Source organism: Lathamus discolor, chromosome 2 (assembly GCF_037157495.1).
Source record: "Lathamus discolor isolate bLatDis1 chromosome 2, bLatDis1.hap1, whole genome shotgun sequence".
NCBI lineage: Eukaryota > Metazoa > Chordata > Aves > Psittaciformes > Psittacidae > Lathamus > Lathamus discolor.
Genome location: NC_088885.1, coordinates 12513976 through 12532294, shown reverse-complemented (window position 1 = coordinate 12532294; position 18319 = coordinate 12513976). Strand labels below are relative to the sequence as shown.

Below are 18319 nucleotides of genomic sequence, written 5' to 3'. Positions count from 1 at the left end.
ACTAACAAGAGAGAATTTATTTATATCAGAGAATCTCAGAATGGTTTCATATGGATGGGACCTTAAAGTTCATCCAGTTCGAACCCCCTGCCACGGGTAGGGACACCTTCCACTAGAGCAGGTCGCTCCAATTCCCATTCTACAGGGCCTCGAGCACTGTCAGGGATGGGGCAGCCTCAGCTTCTCTGGGCACCCTGTGCCAGCGCCTCAGCACCCTCGCAGGGAAGAGCTTCTGCCTAAGAGCTCATCTCAATCTCCACTCTTTCAGTTTAAAGCCATTCCCCCTTCTCCTATGTCTACATGCCCTTGCAAACTTATTTATACACATATATACATATAAATTTTATATATTACCGTGTGTGTAAGCATATGTGTGGGCACATAACTGCATAATACACTTCTTAGTTCAACACGGTGGGCAGTATGCGATAGATTGTGGTATTTCCCACTTCAAAACAGTTGTTGCTTTCCAGCAAACTCACATCATCAGGTGCTTAAGTAACAGCCGGATTCTGAGCTGGTGACTGGCTTTCAACAGGTACAGGAGTCTCTGCAAAGTGCAAGCTTTAAAAAGCTTGCGTAGGGCAGTTTTTTTAGCCAGTTGAAAAATGATCCAGCTACCCAATGAGAACAAGTGGATTTTCTCATAACTGACACCAGGAAGGGGAATGGCATGCTTTTTGGGAAACAAAACAAGAAAGATGACCAGTGTTTTCATTTTCTTGTCCAGTCTGTTAAGTAATAAATGCTAGTGACCTCTTAGCCAAAGAGCTGAACGGACAGGTGAAAGAAATGCAGCAGACTTCATGCCAAATATTAATAGCCCACCACATGAGAAGAAGCTCTGCTGATCGGTCCCAAAAGCTGTCTGGGATGCTTCAAAACATATCTATTATATTTGCACCTAGGTTAAAGCCCATGAAAAACAAAAACTAAAGATGTTCATAAAGTGAAATGTAAAATTGTTCCTGAAATATTTGCACATGTTAAATGTGACATCTAACATCTGCCCGAGAGAAAGGATTGCTGCATCTAGCTTCTTTTCTTGCCTCCTTATAAGGGCAAAATGGCTCTCAGAACAACTTCTGCTTTTGCAAAAGACAAAATAATAACTCAATACTCAGATTCGCAGCAAATTAAACTGATTGAGAAATGGCTGTTGATGTTAACTCGGTTTAAGTTCAGGTATTTGCTTCCTCTATGTATGGATTCACAAGTGTACCTGCTTACTCTGCTGTAACATTACTAGCTGAATATTCAAGCTTTAAGGAAAAGTGATAGGTCTGTTCTTATAGTGCTAGCTGGTACAAACCCTGGATATCCTATTGACTTCCTTAAAAGTTGATAGATTGCTTTATTTTCATTTTTTCCTTTACCTTTCATTGCTCACAAGACTTTGAGTACAAGAGGGAAGGAACAAACCAAGGGAAAGGTGAGACAGACCGCGGCTAGCACACAGGTCAGAGACAGGCACTTTTAGAAAGGACATTTTTGAAGCAGCCATAAAAACACAAAAGTAAATGAGGAAGGGCAGACCAGGCCTAACTTACTGTGGTCTGATCACCCTGGCAGAGCAGTGGAGGAGGTAATTAATTAAATGATTGATAGGGAAGTCATGCCAGGTCTCCTGACGCATCGTGGCACAAACGACTACCTAAGTCTTTATGTCACTACATCAGCAGTTTGCTGAAGGGAAGATGTCCATGACTGAGGCAAAAACTATACACACCTAGGAATACCTCTTAAGGCTCTCTTAAGCTCCCTGCAAGGTAGCACAGGGCTCTCCAAAGATTGCAACTGGGCTGCCATAGCAATGACCCTGTTACATCCAGTGAGTCCAAGACCCAGACTGCAGGAGGAAAGATGAAAGGAGAGGAGAAACTGAAGGTGCTCAGTTAATGCTTCTTATGCACTTAGATGAAAAACTTACAATGTATTTTTTGACACAGAATTACATTCTGTATTTCATGGTACAGCTGAATCTAAACCAACTCTAGCTAAACTAACAAACTCTTTATTTGATATCAAGACAAACATGCTGGGTCACAAAAGTTAAATGTCTTTGGTTTCATGATCCCATTGTTCTAATCAGCATCAATATGAGACAAGCTGAAAGGGCAGAGTTAGCAAAGTCAGAGCTAGAGTTTTCTTTCCTGTTCTCCTTCCCTGTTTCGAAGGAGCAAGAAACTTAGCAAGTAAGGCGCACAAAGCCTCTGCTATAATTGAACAGCTCTCTTAGCAAACCACAATGAGAAATTTCGGCTAATGTTCAGAGTACTGACAATACACTTTCTCTGACAGTGCATAACCCATCAGAGATCACTACAAATCTCACTGCATAACTAGGACCACACACCAAGTAAGACACTAATTAACTGAGGAAGAGATCAGCAGAGAACCAGGACTATCTCAGCCTTAAATCTCATCTTCTCACTCCTTTCCCAGTGCTGCATTCCTGAACAGCTGATAAGTCCTCTCATGTGTCAAAGTACAAGCCAGGTTAGTGACAGCAACAGGAATAAGAGGTTTTGCTAACAATGTGTTAATATTTTTCCTTTCTCTATGTACAACATAGGGCTACAGCTCTGCTGGCCGGGAGAACTCCCTTACTGTACTATCAGCCCTGTGGGGAGTGAGGGTGAGTTCTGGGTCTTAAAATAGCAGCTCCCTGAGGATAAGTCAATGAAAATCAGCAACTTGACACATCAGCCTTTTTTTTTCCTTTTATACTTTTTTTTTCTTTTTTCATATTGCTGCAAGAAACTGCCCTGGCAAATACTGTCATAGAATGCGGATTTTCTGCAACACAACACCCTGCAAGGAAACACCCTATGCCATGAGCTCATTTTCTTTGATGTTAGGTCTAAACCAGATTTATAAAAGCAAAACCACTCAGCTCATTCATATCCACTACTTGGTACAGAAACTCCATCATAGCAAAGCAATCGCATGCTGAGCCCATGAGACCAAGGTCCCCTGAGGCATCTTTCCAAACATGAAAAGTCAAAGCCAGGTCAGAAAAATTGTCAGAAAAAACAGGCACTGGAGAATTATAATGCTGGCACTGAGAGTTATTCTAAAGATGGAAAATAACAGCGTGCTGAAGTCAAGGCCAAGGTACCATCAAACCATACTCACTGGCAGACATCTTCATTCACCACCTGACAATTTCCTCACCTCCCAGTACATCATGTTCACGGTTACAGAAGGGGAAAGATAAATGGCTGACTAGAGCTGCTCAGAAAGATCAAGTTTTCATTCACTACAGACAGCCCTGCTCCTTAGAACACAAGGCAGATCTTTGCTATCAAGCACAGCATGCTTCATCTGTGTACTTCGCCAGCCTCAAGGCAAAGAGGTACCTGAGACATGGGTGAATGAGTAACTCCTGTTGATACAACTTCTGGCTTGAAAGGGTCGAAGTCCAAATCTAGCAAAGATTCTTCTTTCTTAGCTTCTGGAACTTCATTCTGTCAGAAGAGAAACATAACTCTTGAAAAACTCATCTTTCAAAATCAAAATACTGAGTATTGGAATTAGATTTCAATTCTGAACATGAATACCAATTCACATTCAATGCTGCCCTTAGCTCTAAACTTTAGGAAACATCTTACGTAACACTACCTAAATCTTACTACATCGATCTGCTCTTAACAAAACTGGATTACACGGTAGAGCCTTTTTCTTGTTTGCAATTAATGAATCAGCCAAGGCCTCTGAGGTCACTATAGATACATTTCTTGGTTCAACGGGCTACAGGTCTTTCCTGCTGTAAAGCAACAAGAAAAATAATTAGTATGCTTCAACAGAAAATTTTAATCAGTAGGAAACTCTAGCTGAGATTTAATTTGCACTAATGACAAGTGTTCTAGGCAAGCATCTTGGGTTTGGTAACAAGGCTAGTACTGCCTACTGTTAGTTGCTCAGTGGTAATGAAGTAGTGGGCAAAGCTTGTCTTTCAGAATATGCAGGTAGTAAAGTATTCATTGGAATGCTATTTTGAAAGTGTTCAGATTGGAAATGGCACCATGAGAAATTATCTGTACACATATATTCACTTATAATCGTATCAAAGAATGGTAGCACAGGGGCAGACCACATAGTCCAATGTCCTGCTCCTGACTGTGACCCAAGTGTACACCAGAGAAAGTCTACAACAACCGGGCAGTCGTAAGAACAGCAAAACTAGGAGATAGTTATGATGATGGTAATTGTAAAATAAGCAAACATTTAAGAGTGTAAATTACTTGTAAAGAGATATTCAAATACAGGTAATTGATGGCTTCCAAATGCCACAGGACATCTGAGCTCTTTGTGTTACCTGAAAACGTGGTCAAATAGTGCCTCAGCTGCCATGCTAGGAGTGACAAAGTGACCTGGAACTCTTCAGTCTGGAAGAGGAGTGCTAGGGGTGGGGTCTACACCAGTGCAAAAGGCACAGTGGTTTGGCTGCTCCATGAGTCCTTCAAGGCAGATAGCAGTGAAGTTGGTGGTGGCAGTTATGGAATAAAGAAGAGGTGGTGGTCCTTCGTGTGGCACAGAGCTCAGCTGGGGATCTCCTTGCCACTGGGTAGCGTGAATGTGAAAAATCTGCTCAGTCTTTCAGCACATGTAAATCTGGGGCAAAGTCATCTATTACAGATTACTAAATAGGTAGAAATCATGTGGATGAAGCCCCTGAGCTGCAAATGGCTGAAGGCTGGGATACTGTAGGAGAAAGGGGTGCAAAGAGTATTAAATTTGCTTGCCTTGTTTTACGTTCTTCCCTTGGCCTCTGCTTTTGGCCACTGGTGATGACAGATAACTGGTCTGACACACTGAAGCCAGTGTTACGGTCTCACAGTTTAAGAAGTTAAAACCAAACTAGCCCTTCCCACCAGTAACCAGCATGACATTCATTCTGTCATGCTTTTCATCCGATATATTTAGATTTCATCACATATGCCCTTGAGGCACTAGTACCCATATGGTCATACAGCTTCATGAAACAACACAGCATTAGCTAGCACATCATCAGAAATGAATAGAGATGGAAAAGTTAATTGTCTTTTAGTGAAGTTCAAAAATGAAGGTATTTATGAGGACTGAAGCAGATGCCATAAACACCAAGAGGAGTAAGTCCACATTTCCTGTGGATTTCATGCAATGTATTTTCAATAGCTGGTTCTTTCACAGAAGGATATAAAACCTATACATCACACTGTGTATGCCTGTACACACTCAGAGATCTCAACATAGTAAGGTGCTTTAGTGAAGGGGGTGTGTTTTGTGGAAGGAAAAGTGCAGATGATTCATGAGAAGGTGGCCACAGAATAGCTTAGGTCATTCCCAGGTCATTGACTACAGAGGAGAGAGGGATATAAATCACACACTGAAGGAAGATCAATTTTTCCTTGAGAGACAAGGGAAAGATTTCAGTTCCGAGGAGCGTGGCCCACCTTTATTACGCCATTCCAATTTTATACCATTCTCTCAGAGAAAGGTTGTAAAGATTCTGGAAATGTGACTTACACTCACTTAAAGCTCCGTTCTAGAATCAGCTCTTAATGGAAAAGCAAACCAGATCCATTTCTGCTTTACTGGCTGGCATGACACGTGAAGGTTGGGCGGGTACACCATTTAATGCAGCATGTGAACACCAACTCTTACCACCGATGCCAAGGCTAACACCACCAGAGTAGTAACTCCCATGAAGTCAGGGTACAATGATGCAACAGACCTGCAATCTCCCTTCAGCAGGAGGGCCCAGCAGTGGCGGCGTACTGGGAGCTGCCATTAATTCTTTAATTGCATGGGGACTTAACTATAAATAACTCTTTTCTCTTCCAAATAGATCCCTATGGATGGCAATGCCTTTTTCTCCCCTCCACAAGAAAACAGAACATCACATGTTCAAATTCTCTAGAATAATTGTTTTTCATTGCTGTGCCTATATTCTTCTCTGTTGTCAACTGAAGTAGTACAAAAACAACAATTCACATGAAAACAACAATTCATAAACATTCTGCATGAGCTTCAGATCTGCATATTTCTCCCCAGTCCATTAGACACAGGCTGATATCAGAGTTGTAATTACCATAATAGAAAGGGTTCATTATTGAAAAATCAGCAGTTACCACAACTGCATAAAAGCTGAACAACTGACTACAAATTATACAGACATATTTTACACAACTCTTGCTTTTCTGTTTCTTACATGCAATGAAAAAAAATTAATCATTTCATAATAGAATCATAGAATAGTTAGGGTTGAAAGGACCTTAAGATCATCCAGTTCCAACCCCCCTGCCATGGGCAGGGACACCTCACACTAAACCATGTCACCCAAGGCTCTGACCAACCTGCCCTTGAACACCAACAGGGATGAATCATTCACAGCTTCCTTGGGCAACCCATTCCAGTGCCTCACCACCTTTACAGTAAAGAACTTCTTCCTTATATCCAATCTAAACTTCCCCTGTTTAAGTTTTAATCCACTACCCCTTGTCCTATCAGTACAGTCCCTAATGAAGAGTCCCTCCCCAGCATCCCTATAGGCCCCCTTCAGGTACTGGAAGGCTGCTATGAGGTCTCCACGCAGCCTTCTCTTCTCCAGCCTGAACAGCCCCTACTTCCTCAGCCTGTCTTCATACAGGAGGTGCTCCAGTCCCCTGCTCATCCTCGTGGCCCTCCTCTGGACTTGTTCCAACAGTTCCATGTCCTTTTTATGTTGAGGACACCAGAACTGCACACAATACTCCAGGTGAGGTCTCACGAGAGCAGAGCAGAGGGGCAGGATCACCTCCTTCGACCTGCTGGTCATGCTCCTTTTGATGCAGCCCAGGATACGGTTGGCTTTCTGGGCTGCAAGTGCACACTGAAGCTGGCCCATGTTCACTTTCTCATCGACCAGCACCCCCAAGTCCTTTTCTGCAGGGCTGCTCTGAATCTTTTCTCTGCCCGATCTGTAGCTGTGCCTGGGATTGCCCCAACCCAGGTGTAGGACCTTGTGCTTGATATGATTAAACTGCATAAGGTTGGCATCTGCCCACCTCACAAGTGTGTCGAGGTCCCTCTGGATGGCATCCCTTCCCTCCAGCATATCAACCGAACCACACAGCTCGATGTCATCAGCAAACTTGCTGAGGGCGCACTCAATCCCACTGTCCATGTCACTGACAAAGATGTTGAACAAGACCAGTCCCAACACTGATCAGTGAGGGACACCACTCGTTACTGGTCTCCAGATGGACATTAAGCTGTTGAACACAACTCTTGGTGTGTGGCCATCCAGCCAGTTCTTTATCCACTGAGTGGTCCACCTATCAAATTGATGTCTCTCCAATTTAGAGAGAAGGAAGTCATGTGGGACAGTGCTGAACGCTCTGCACAACTCCAGGTAGATGACGTCAACTGCTTTACCCTTGTCCATCAGTTCTGCAGCCCCATCACAGAAGGCCACCAAATTGGTCAGCCAGGATTTCCCCCTAGTGAAGCCATGCTGGCTGTCACCAAGCACCTTGTTGTTATTCATGTGGCTTAGCATGCCTTCCAGGAGAAGGCGCTCCAAGATTTTACCAGGCACAGAGGTGAGACTGACTGGTCTGTAATTCCCTGGGTCTTCCATTTTCCCCTTCTTGAAAATGGGGGGTTTACTTCCCTTTTTCCAGTAGTTGGGAACTTCACCTGACTGCCATGATTTTTCAAATATGATGGCCAGTAGCTTAGCAACTTCATTCGCCAGCTCCTTCAGGACCCGTGTATGGATTTCATTGGGTCCCATGGACTTGTGTACGTTCAGGTTCTTCAGATGGTCATGAACCAGATCCTCTCCTACAGTGGGCCTAAGGTCTTCATTCTCCCAGTCCCTGTTTCTATCTTCCAAGACTTAGGTGGTGTGGTCAGAGCATTTGCCAGTGAAGACTGAGGCAAAGAAGTCATTAAGAAGTCATTTGCCTTCTCCAAATCTAGGGTAGCCAGTTCTCCTGATAGCTTCCGGAGAGGGCCCACGTTGTCCCTAGTCTTTTATTTGCAATGTAATTACAGAATCCCTTCCTGTTATCTTTCACATCCCTAGCCAAGTTTAATTCTAATTGGGCCTTAGCTTTCCCAACTTGGTCCCTAGCTTCCCGGACAACATCTCTGTATTCTTCCCAGGCTGCCTGTCCTTGCTTCCACCTTTTATAAGCCTCTTTTTCCCCCTCTAAGTTTCCTCAGCAGCTCCTTACCCATCCAAGGAGGTCTCCTGGCCCTCCTGCCGCACTTCCTTCTAGTTGGAATGCAACACTCAAGAGCTTGTAATAATGACCTAAAAGTAATCTCCATCACTTCTCTGCTGCGTAACTAATGTTTCTGCGAGTCAAAACCAAAGGAATAAATTACCAACCTGGTACAGCCCTTTATACCTGCAAAAAGTTGGTTAAAACAGCCAAGTACCTTTCTTTTTTGTCAGTCACCCAAAAGAAAAAAGGAATACCTTTAATGGTCTTGATGGAAGGAAGGGAAATAATGAGGATAACTAAAATGCCGCTTGAGATGCTTAGGATTAGAAAAAAAAAAAAAACAAAGCCAAGGCCGTTATCTTGGAGAACTAAGGGCGATTGCAAGGTGTGACCCCCACATTCTCTGAAGCTTACCTGTGATGGGGTTGTCACATTGATTTCTGGGACAAAGTTGTCATCAAAGAAGTTAATGATGTTCTCCTGTTTCAGCTCCTTTGTGGGTGTGAGCTTAGGCAGCGGTGGGACTGGCGGACCTTTCCTCAGCTAAGAAGACAGCAAAAATATCACAGACTACTTCAGGGATAAAAGAAAGAGCTGTAAACTTGGCCTAAACAATTTGGGCTAAGTTTTTATCTCTGCTGCTTCATAGGCTGAAAAGAACTGTTTGGATATTCACCACCAAGTACCTTGAAACAAACATTGTGGACAAAGCAAAACAACTCCATGTTTCAAACTTACTGCAACTCAAGGTTGAAGATAAGAAAGCATTTCTTGGGTGATTTTTTTCTTCTGTGAAGGGCACTTGGTGCAAGACACTTCCTCTCCCATGCAGCTCATAGTTGGAAATGCAATACTACAAAGAACCAGGACTCTGTAGCTTTTCGGCCTCTTATGCTTGTACCTCTTTAGCCTTGGGATTTTGTCCCTGCCCACCTGTTTCTGCCTTTAAAGCCTACTTAATGCTAAGGCCATATCATCTCTGGGAACCACAGCACCTCAAAGGTGCTTAGATTACTAATTGCTCCTGCTTTCCAGGGATTCACGTAACTATGACAAACTATTTGCTTGGAATAACAACAAATACAGTTGGATAATTTTAAGATTTGTCAAAATACCAAGAAAAAAAGTCACAAAAAATTCTTGGGTGGTATTGTGACATAACACCATTGGCACCAGTGAGACTAAACAAAGTCCCAGCAGATGAATATTCAGGCAGTGAGGTATCACATTTTGGGAGACCACAGAAAACAAGTGTGCTCACATGTAACTAAATGCAAAACTAAACTTCCCCATCATAGAAAGAATAATCAGCACAGAAGCTATCCCAATTCTGAAAATATTAGTGACATCAACACAAGCCTTTGATATGTTCACAAACTATCACATACAACTCGTATGCTACAGATCTGATGCATGAAACTGATTCTTACCTCACCACTTCTGGTGAGAACAGAAATTACTCCAGTGACTCCAACAGTGTAAAACTTCTCAATCCAGTCTTAATAACAATCAACCAGCCTTTCACTATCACAGCATTATCTAAGCTAGCTCTATTTTCTGCTGCAGAGGTTGACCAGACCTGTGATACTCAGGCGAAATTTGAAGATAAATGAAGAGCAGAAAAACATAATGTATAATGTTTACATTATACATTACATGTATTATGTATACATAGAAATACATAATGTACATAAATATATGTATATAAAGAAATACCTAATGTATACATAATATAAATACATAAATGCATAATTGAAATTCACAGGGAGTTTTAGAAATAGGTTTTTCAAACTCTCACTGCTGGGATATGGGTCCTTAGACTATGCAACTTTTTAAGAAGTGTTTTGCTTTGCCACCACAAGTCCCAGCAGTTCACTGGGCACCTTAAAGTTTCTTCATTCCTCCTTATATAAAAACACTTTCCACCCATGCCTGTGATATAGGGATGAACAACCAATTAACAGAACAGAGTACAACAGAGCCAGTGGCCTCCTAGTTATCTCTCAGTTACAGTCTAGATAGAAAAATCCATTGTATACATCATCTCAGCTATCTTTTACTGCACAACGGGTCAGTTTCTCCTACTAGGTTTCTGCTTACCTGTGTGGGTGACTTCGGTCGGGCTGGTACTGGAGATGCTGGTGCCAGCATATGGTTAGGACTAGCAGTAGGGCTTGGCAGAGGAGAGACCTCCTCTGGTGGTGATGGTGTTTTTGCAATGCGGAGTGGACCCGAGTCACTAGACAGAAGAAAACATGTTGAATACATACATATCATGCTGACTTGTACCTTGACAATTTGATGCAATAGTTGAACCGCATCCCTGATGTAATGCTAGTGACCTCAAAAGGCAGTATAAACATGAGATGAACTGAGCCATTATATAATGACTAAAACTAAAGCTGCAATTAAATTCAACTAAAATTCAGTGATCGACAATGTCAAAGGAAGTTTTATTTTTGAGTGATCTTGATTTTTGGATCTGTTTACCTGATCATTATAACTTGAGGGAAACAGAGTACCTGCACTTTTTCAGATTCTGTACTTGAAATAATGTTTCATGTATAAGTTTATAACTGTCATAAAATGAGAGATGGAATTAATGTCAAAAATTATTATTGGAATTATTACTTCATACACTTCTCAGAATAAAAGGTTTTAAAGATAAAATCCCCAGGGGAAACCATACCAACAAGTAATGCAAATAATTTTAAAAGCCCGGCAACTTTGCAAAGGTTTCAATAAAATAAAACACAACCAATATTATTATAAGGATATCACTATTTTGAGGGGCAACTCACCACAACTATAAACAAGCACTAGCCAAGTGATTTCAATAGAGCTCTGGTGGTAGTAAGAAAAGATCTGATGAAGTTCTGAGAAAGGATCTGCCCTTCACATGAAAGGACCTAGTGCAAACACTGAGACATACTCAGCTACCTAGAGCTGCTGAAAGCTTACAACTCAGGGAGGATATAAACTACAGCACTCAATGACCACAGTACTCAGTAAGAGAAGAGCAACTCCTATGCATCTTCACAGAGAACAGAAGCACTACCTGATTGAAGAGACCACAACATAAACATGTTCCTAATGCTAACACAAGAAAAATTAATTCTTTGGAAAGAACAGATTTAGCTCACACTCACCACCTCTTTCTGTGGAAACAGTGAAAAAAGAAAAAATAAGCAGTTATTAAGAAATTTCTTTCCCAGGTACAGTATTTGCCTTCAGGGCATTCAGTAGCATATAAGTTTTTAAGTTGTTTCTTTTAATACAGTTCTTTAAAGATTAAATGTTGCACTTGTCTAGAATCTACTCCTCATGCATCTAAAAAGGAGAGCTGTTTTATCTCACAAAGACCCACTCCTATTTTAGAGCATCACAACTAATAACGGAAGTCAAAATCTATCCAGATTTTCACACAAGGCTCTGTGAACAGTACAGCAAAAGGGTGTATCATGGTAAATAAAAAAATAGTGTATTTTTAAAAGAATTTTTAAAGTTCAGAAGATCACACCACATTAACCTATGTTTACTCATTTGCAGAAATAATTATGTTTTCCCTCATTGATGGAGCAAGTAATTCAGTGGGAACAAGCATGTGCATGATGGACATAGCCTAGGAGACAGAGGTGGAAAAAATACCTGTTTATTACAAAATGTGCTTGAAACTTTCCAGCACTCCATTATTTTTCATCCCATAAAAGTATTTTACAAATCCTTTATGGAAACCTAGTCCAGCTTGTAAGTCCATCCTGGGCTGGAAGTGATGATTCATAAACTAGCAACTCCGGAGGCAGTGTGTATGTATATATCTTAAGAAGTATGGATTAACACTGAGCTAATCCAAACAGAAAGTTTGGACACATACTTAACAAAGTAGCTCTGAATTTTGCATTAGATCAGAAGGTTCAACATTTCATTCTTTGTTCTTCCCAAGTGAAATCAAAACAAATGCAGACTATCAGCTGTATGTTTGAGGCAGATGCTATGTTGTTTGGTCAGTCTTAATTGTTGCTAATCTGAGTCCATCTTGAGGGCAAATTAGCATTGTTCTCATTGCTCCTGAAGAGCTGGGATTGGCTGGAAATTCAGGATTTATGTATTCACTCCATTCACTATGCTTTATCATTTATCATTTCAACATCTTCTCCCTATCACTATTACAGTACTGAGAGATCAAATTATGGCAGAAAGGCTATATTTATGGCAAGCAAAAATATCAGAAGTACTGGACTGATGTTCTCTGACCTTAAGAAAGCACGAGCTGATTTTTTTTCTTTTATTTTTATTTTAAGACAAAATTTCTCTTGAAAGTCATTGAGAATATGACATTTTGTGACATTCATCTTACTTCAGCTTTTCAGGTGCACTCTCAGCTCACATTTCTTGACTTTTCCCCATGAGCAATAGGGATAAAAGATGACTTACAAAGGTTGGGTTTCTCACCTAATCATATGCCTTTAGGAGCTAAAAACAGATCTAACCACTTTAAGGCATTAAAAAAAAAAACAAACTATGAGAGTTAGCAATGTGGCTGTAAGCTAAGCACCTAAGAAAAAATGAGCTATAGAGTTAGCTGCTTCGAATTGGTATAATAGTCTACTGTGAGCTAGGCTAACTTGCAACAGCAGAGAATCTGGCCTTTATTATTTTTTCTGAAAGGAAAAATAAATGGGTAATGAAGGGAGTTTTTCACCTTTACTCATGTTGAGAGCAACTTCATGCAAGGTACCTTCATCTGCCATCCTGAAGTGACAGACCCACTGACCGTATTGTACTGCAATCGCTACACGTGGTGTAGGTGATTACTACATATGCTGAAACCCACAAAGCCTACTGCAATGGGATACATTTTAAAAAAGCAGTAAATTCACCTTGGTGCCCCTTGAATGGTGAAGGCCTTGTCTGCGTGCTGATCTCCCAGCTTCGTCATCACTTCATAGAGTTTGTGACACAGCTGAGAAAACAAAACACTTCCTTGAGTTTGTCTGAAGCACTACAGTCATGATTAAAAACACAGGTGATAAATCTGGTCAGATAACTGATAACCTGATAATATACAATCTGATTACTTTAAAATGGTATATAGGTACTTCCAAAAATACTCTATGCCACGTATATCAAAAGCCTAAGTGGAAACCTACCAAAATTCATAGAATCAAAGATAAGAGCAGTTCTTCAAAAATGTAAGTTGGTTTTTGGAGAGCAAGTTTATAAGTGACTGACTGTTGCCTGATCTCTGGTGAAGGAGGTCTCCTGAAGGTTAAAGCAACATGTGTAGCCAAGAAGATTCATGTGTTCCCCTCAAAAACTTGATCCCAAGTTACATGGGACTTCAGTCAAGCAACTTTTCCAAACAATTCTGGTTCCTATTAACAGGTTACTGTAGATAATACACTACCACTTAGCAAAGCACATTCAAAAGATCCTCTCTGAAAGTGCTCAATTCGCCTAGGAGTCACATATAATGTGGCATTGCTGACAATGTATGTAGAGGTTTTAAAGGGAATGACTGACATGGGAGCTTTTTTGTATTGATTAAAGCAATGAAATGCTTAGCAATTGGACATCGAAAAAATACTGAAGGCAACAGCATGCTAAAAGGAATGGAGAAATTATCAGAATATAAAGTGAATTTAGTGCTATAACTCATAGTGCATTATAACCCAAAATTGTACAAGCTTCCCTTTCCTCAAAGACAGTACAAAAATGGCAAGTTGAAGCAAATACCAAGGTTACAGTACAAATCTGGATCTAGGGCAAATTGTCATGTGTGCCCCCTGCTAGATTTTTACTGCTTCATTACTCGCAGCATTTGCTTGCTGTTATGCATATCACATAATCCATTATACATGAGATATTCATTTTTACTCACTACAGCTATTTCCTTGTGAAACTTGGCTTCGAGGCTGGATACATTTTTGAAGGTGTTCACATAGAAGCCAACTCGTCTATGGAGGATGGCATAAAGAAAGGAAAAAGAGAATAAAAGACAGGGGTGGGAGGGCCACAAAGGCAAATTATTTTTTCCCCAGACTACAAGCAGCATTCTTGACTATTACTCTCAACAAAGCAAATCGTATCAAATGTTAAAATTTCAGGCTAGTTCATTCACAGTTATTTCTGTTTGTGTTAAGAATCACCATATTTCACACCGCAGAGAGTGAGGAGGTTGAGACGATTCCATAGTGGGGAGCTTCAGGCAAGGGGAAGACTGGATTGGAGTAAGTGTGGCTCAAGCACATGGAAGGGAAGGTGCTCTGAATAGTCTATCTCCCACTAGGCAGTAGGCAAACATTGATAAAAGGAGAGAGGTACCAGTCCAGCACTGCAAGCACCTGCTCCCTAAAATCCTACTGTAGCATCTAGGTGATTCATGTGATTCTAGAGGCAGCTTTAAGGTACACAGCTCAGTACAGCCTACGGGTGGGTGTCCCATGCTCAGCCTTCCTTAAAGAAATCAGCCCTAAAATACATGAATATGTATGCAAGAGAAAAAAAAAAATCCTAATATAGACATTTTTGCACATGCAATCAAAAATCTGCTTGCTTGGGGTGAGCGATCACACACTGCTTGTACATTTCAAAAGTAGAAAGTGCTTTTTTTAGGTTTTAAATTATTCTTTTGCCTATTTAAAACTTTCATGAGTAATTTCTCAACAATTTTTCAACAAAAATCATCTTTGCCATAAGAATAAGCCTGCAAAGTGTCAACTCAATGGATTATTTTCTCTCTGAAGAATTGTAATAACTAAAAAATAAAGGACTCTGAAAGCAATTGCTTTCTAAATTATGCCTATTGCTCAAATTAAATTCTACCTTTCTCTGAGACTAGCTAGTGGGTAATACACATACTGAAATAAAAGGGCCCTTACTCTTACTCTTTTAGTAAGCCCACAGAATAAACGTATTGAAGTTATAAGAATCTTTTCAACTGAAATAGGAAGAAATGCAGCAGGAAACCCCTCTATTGATCTGAAACTTAACAGGAATCAATGCAGAAGGCAGAGAAGACAAAGGATACTTCAGTGACTCACAACACATTTCCACTTCAGCATTTGTTAAAGACCATAGAACACCAATGAGCTGCTTGTTTTTCTACTGCTTTTGTTCTCCCATTCATTTTGTCTGCATTGTATAAACACAATTCATGCCTCAACATCTTGAATTACCTATGCCATCAAATGCTTTCACATCACACAGTCAGTGCAAAGCTATGAAAAGTGTATTCTGATGTAGTTATAATGTTGTTTTCCCCTTCTTCTACTGCCTCAGTAGTACCTTACAGGAACTTGGAAACAATTGTCATAAAATCTTTATACGTTTTTAAGGTTCTTTGTTTCAAGATCTTTTACAGAAGAATGACTTATAAGTAGACCCATTGCAAATCTAGAAAAGCACATGGCTGCTCTGTGAAGTTACTTTTGACAGCAGAAGCATTTAATCCTTTTTATTAATAACTGACCACCACCAAGGTGTCTGAGAAAGGTTATGGAAGCAGTAGGCCACAGTCACAACCTGTCACTCTGTGCTCTCACACAGTTCTTTAATCATAAAATGGAAACCTTATCTCAGAATGAAGATATCATAAGGAATCTTAAGTGCCAAGATACACTGAAAGAAATAAGCATACACTTGTAATAACTATAATTTTGGATCATTTGCAGGCATTTCCCCCTTTATTAAAAAAGACAATGCTCATTAAAATCCCCTGGTTTCTTTTTCTTACTCCCCCCTTTAGGCCTTCTAGACACTATTTGCCTAGGCTTACCGTGACCACAGAGATGGCAGCTCTTCTTGTAAATCAGTGTTAAACTCTTCAAACACTTTCTGTGCTTTCTGAAATTCTTCTTCTGCCTAAACCAAAATGAAACAGGGTGACTTCTGCAATCACTATGACACAGCACAACCTGCCAAAATTGGGTTTGTGCATTTATTTTGTGGGTCTTTTACAATGTTAATAATAAAGAATGTAACTGAGTCCCACACATGAAGGCCAACACAGGACTTGCTCTCATCAAGAGAGAAAGTTAGGGCTCAAATAGGATTCATTTCTTAAAGAGTCTGTGTGTGGCCTCCAAGTGTACCAAAATACCCAATACACATTCATGATTAAGGATATCATTATTTCCCTTTGTGAGAGGGGAAAAAGAAGAGAAACTTTGTGCTCTGTGTCTGCACAGAAACAAATGCTTCTCCAAGCTCCCCAGTTCTTCTGCCAGCATGCGTCCAATCGCGGTACCTTGGTAATTCTGCCTTCATCTTTTCGTTTTGAGCTCTGCAGGGCTTCCAGATGATGCCTTGCACTGTCATAGTCCACTAGCTTTCTGCTTCGTTTTGCAATGCGAGTCTGTACAGGGGGAGAAATGAAAGTCAACATAAACAGCACTGCTTTAAAAGCTGTTTTATTCATGTTGTCATTTAAGTTTTTTATATATATTTTTAGCCTCCCTTATCTGCTGTTATTATCTGAACTACAATATCATTCAGGAACATGGGAATGGTGAAAGAGACATACTAATCACTTTATTTTAAATAAGGAATCCATTTACAGATGGCTTGTAAGGGGGTTTTGTGGGTGTAGGGCTTGCAGGCCTTAGAAGTGAGATATCAATGTTATGCAAAACTTGTATCATTCTTTAGAATAAGTGGACCTGTTAAACTCATGGTAGCAGTATCTTCTTCCCTTATACAGTGTGCAAATTTAATAAAGAATGTATTCTTTTCTAGAGTTGGAAAAATGCTTAGAATATACTTCTCAGTATATTCTCTGACACACAACTAAGACAACTGGAGTTCAACATATAATAGGAATTCTAATTTCATAGAATCATAGAATAGTTAGGGTTGAAAGGACCTTAAGATCATGAAGTTCCAATCCCCCCTGCCATGGGCAGGGACACCTCACACTAAACCATGTCACCCAAGGCTTTGACCAACCTGGCCTTGAACACCAACAGGGATGGAGCATTCACAACTTCCTTGGGCAACCCATTCCAGGGCCTCACCACCCTTACAGGAAAGAACTTCCCCCGTTTAAGTTTTAACTCATTACCCCTTGTCCTATCACTACAGTCCCTAATGAAGAGTCCCTCCCCAGCATTCCTATAGCCCCTCTTCAGATACTGGAAGGCTGCTATGAGGTCCCCACGCAGCCTTCTCTTCTCCAAGCTGAAAAGCCCCAACTTCCTCAGCCTGTCTTCATACGGGAGGTGCTCCAGTCCCCTGATCATCCTCGTAGCCCTCCTCTGGACTTGTTCCAGCAGTTCCATGTCCTTTTTATGCTGAGGACACCAGAACTGCACACAGTAATCCAGGTGAGGTCTCATGAGAGCAGAGCAGAGGGGCAGGATCACCCCCTTCGACCTGCTGGTCACACTCCTTTTGACGCAGCTCAGGATACAGTTGGCTTTCTGGGCTGCAAGTGCACACTGAAGCTGGCTCATGTTCATTTTCCCATCAACCAACACCCCCAAGTCCTTCTCTGCAGGGCTGCTCTGAATATTTACCTGCTATAATTCTTTTAAAACTAACAAAAGTCTTTTGATAAATACCAACTTTACAAAGCTATGTATTATATGCAAATTCCACATGCTGACAGGGTATAGGGGCAGTTTGGTTCACCAGCAAGTTTGAGACCGAAGTAATGATGGGATTTTTGTATTACTTTTCAGTTTGGTCCCTGCTGTAAGTGACAAAGGGATTGACTGTGTGATACCTACTCTATTATAAATAACCCCAAAGAACTTCCAGCTATAACCATACCGTCACATTCAAATACAAAGGTATCTACCTCTCACCTTTAATGATAACCACACATTTCATTTAGTAACCATCTCCCTGGACTGTATGTACACCAGACAGGCATAGGGGAGAGGCCAGAATCTACACAACAGCCTCTCCTGATGTGTATTACAAAATCTTTTCATAAAAAATTAAAAGATAGGAATCATGGCTTACTTAAGAGAAAGATATTTAGATACCCACAGGTGCATCTAGCCAATACAAAAGTCCTGCTTTTCATGCAATTTGTCTGGCATTTTAACAGCTGAAGAGCTTAACATGTCCCTGTTGAAGGTGGTGAGAACTCTCTCATACCAAATAAACTGGAG

The 18319-nt window shown here is 40.8% G+C and overlaps 1 protein-coding gene across 4 annotated transcripts in view; it reads right to left on the bottom strand.

Annotated features, from left to right (window-relative positions):
• AMPH (amphiphysin) overlaps nucleotides 1-18319 on the bottom strand; it is a 109580-nt gene that overhangs the window by 23921 nt on the left and 67340 nt on the right. For all 4 annotated transcript variants that reach the window (XM_065665741.1, XM_065665742.1, XM_065665744.1 and 1 more), the window contains exons 6-12: nucleotides 16450-16557; nucleotides 15979-16064; nucleotides 14083-14158; nucleotides 13082-13164; nucleotides 10302-10440; nucleotides 8616-8744; nucleotides 3363-3470 (exon numbers count right to left, since the gene is read on the bottom strand). In XM_065665741.1, coding sequence (XP_065521813.1) covers nucleotides 3363-3470; nucleotides 8616-8744; nucleotides 10302-10440; nucleotides 13082-13164; nucleotides 14083-14158; nucleotides 15979-16064; nucleotides 16450-16557 — 729 coding nt within the window. The remainder of the gene's footprint in view (nucleotides 1-3362; nucleotides 3471-8615; nucleotides 8745-10301; nucleotides 10441-13081; nucleotides 13165-14082; nucleotides 14159-15978; nucleotides 16065-16449; nucleotides 16558-18319) is intronic.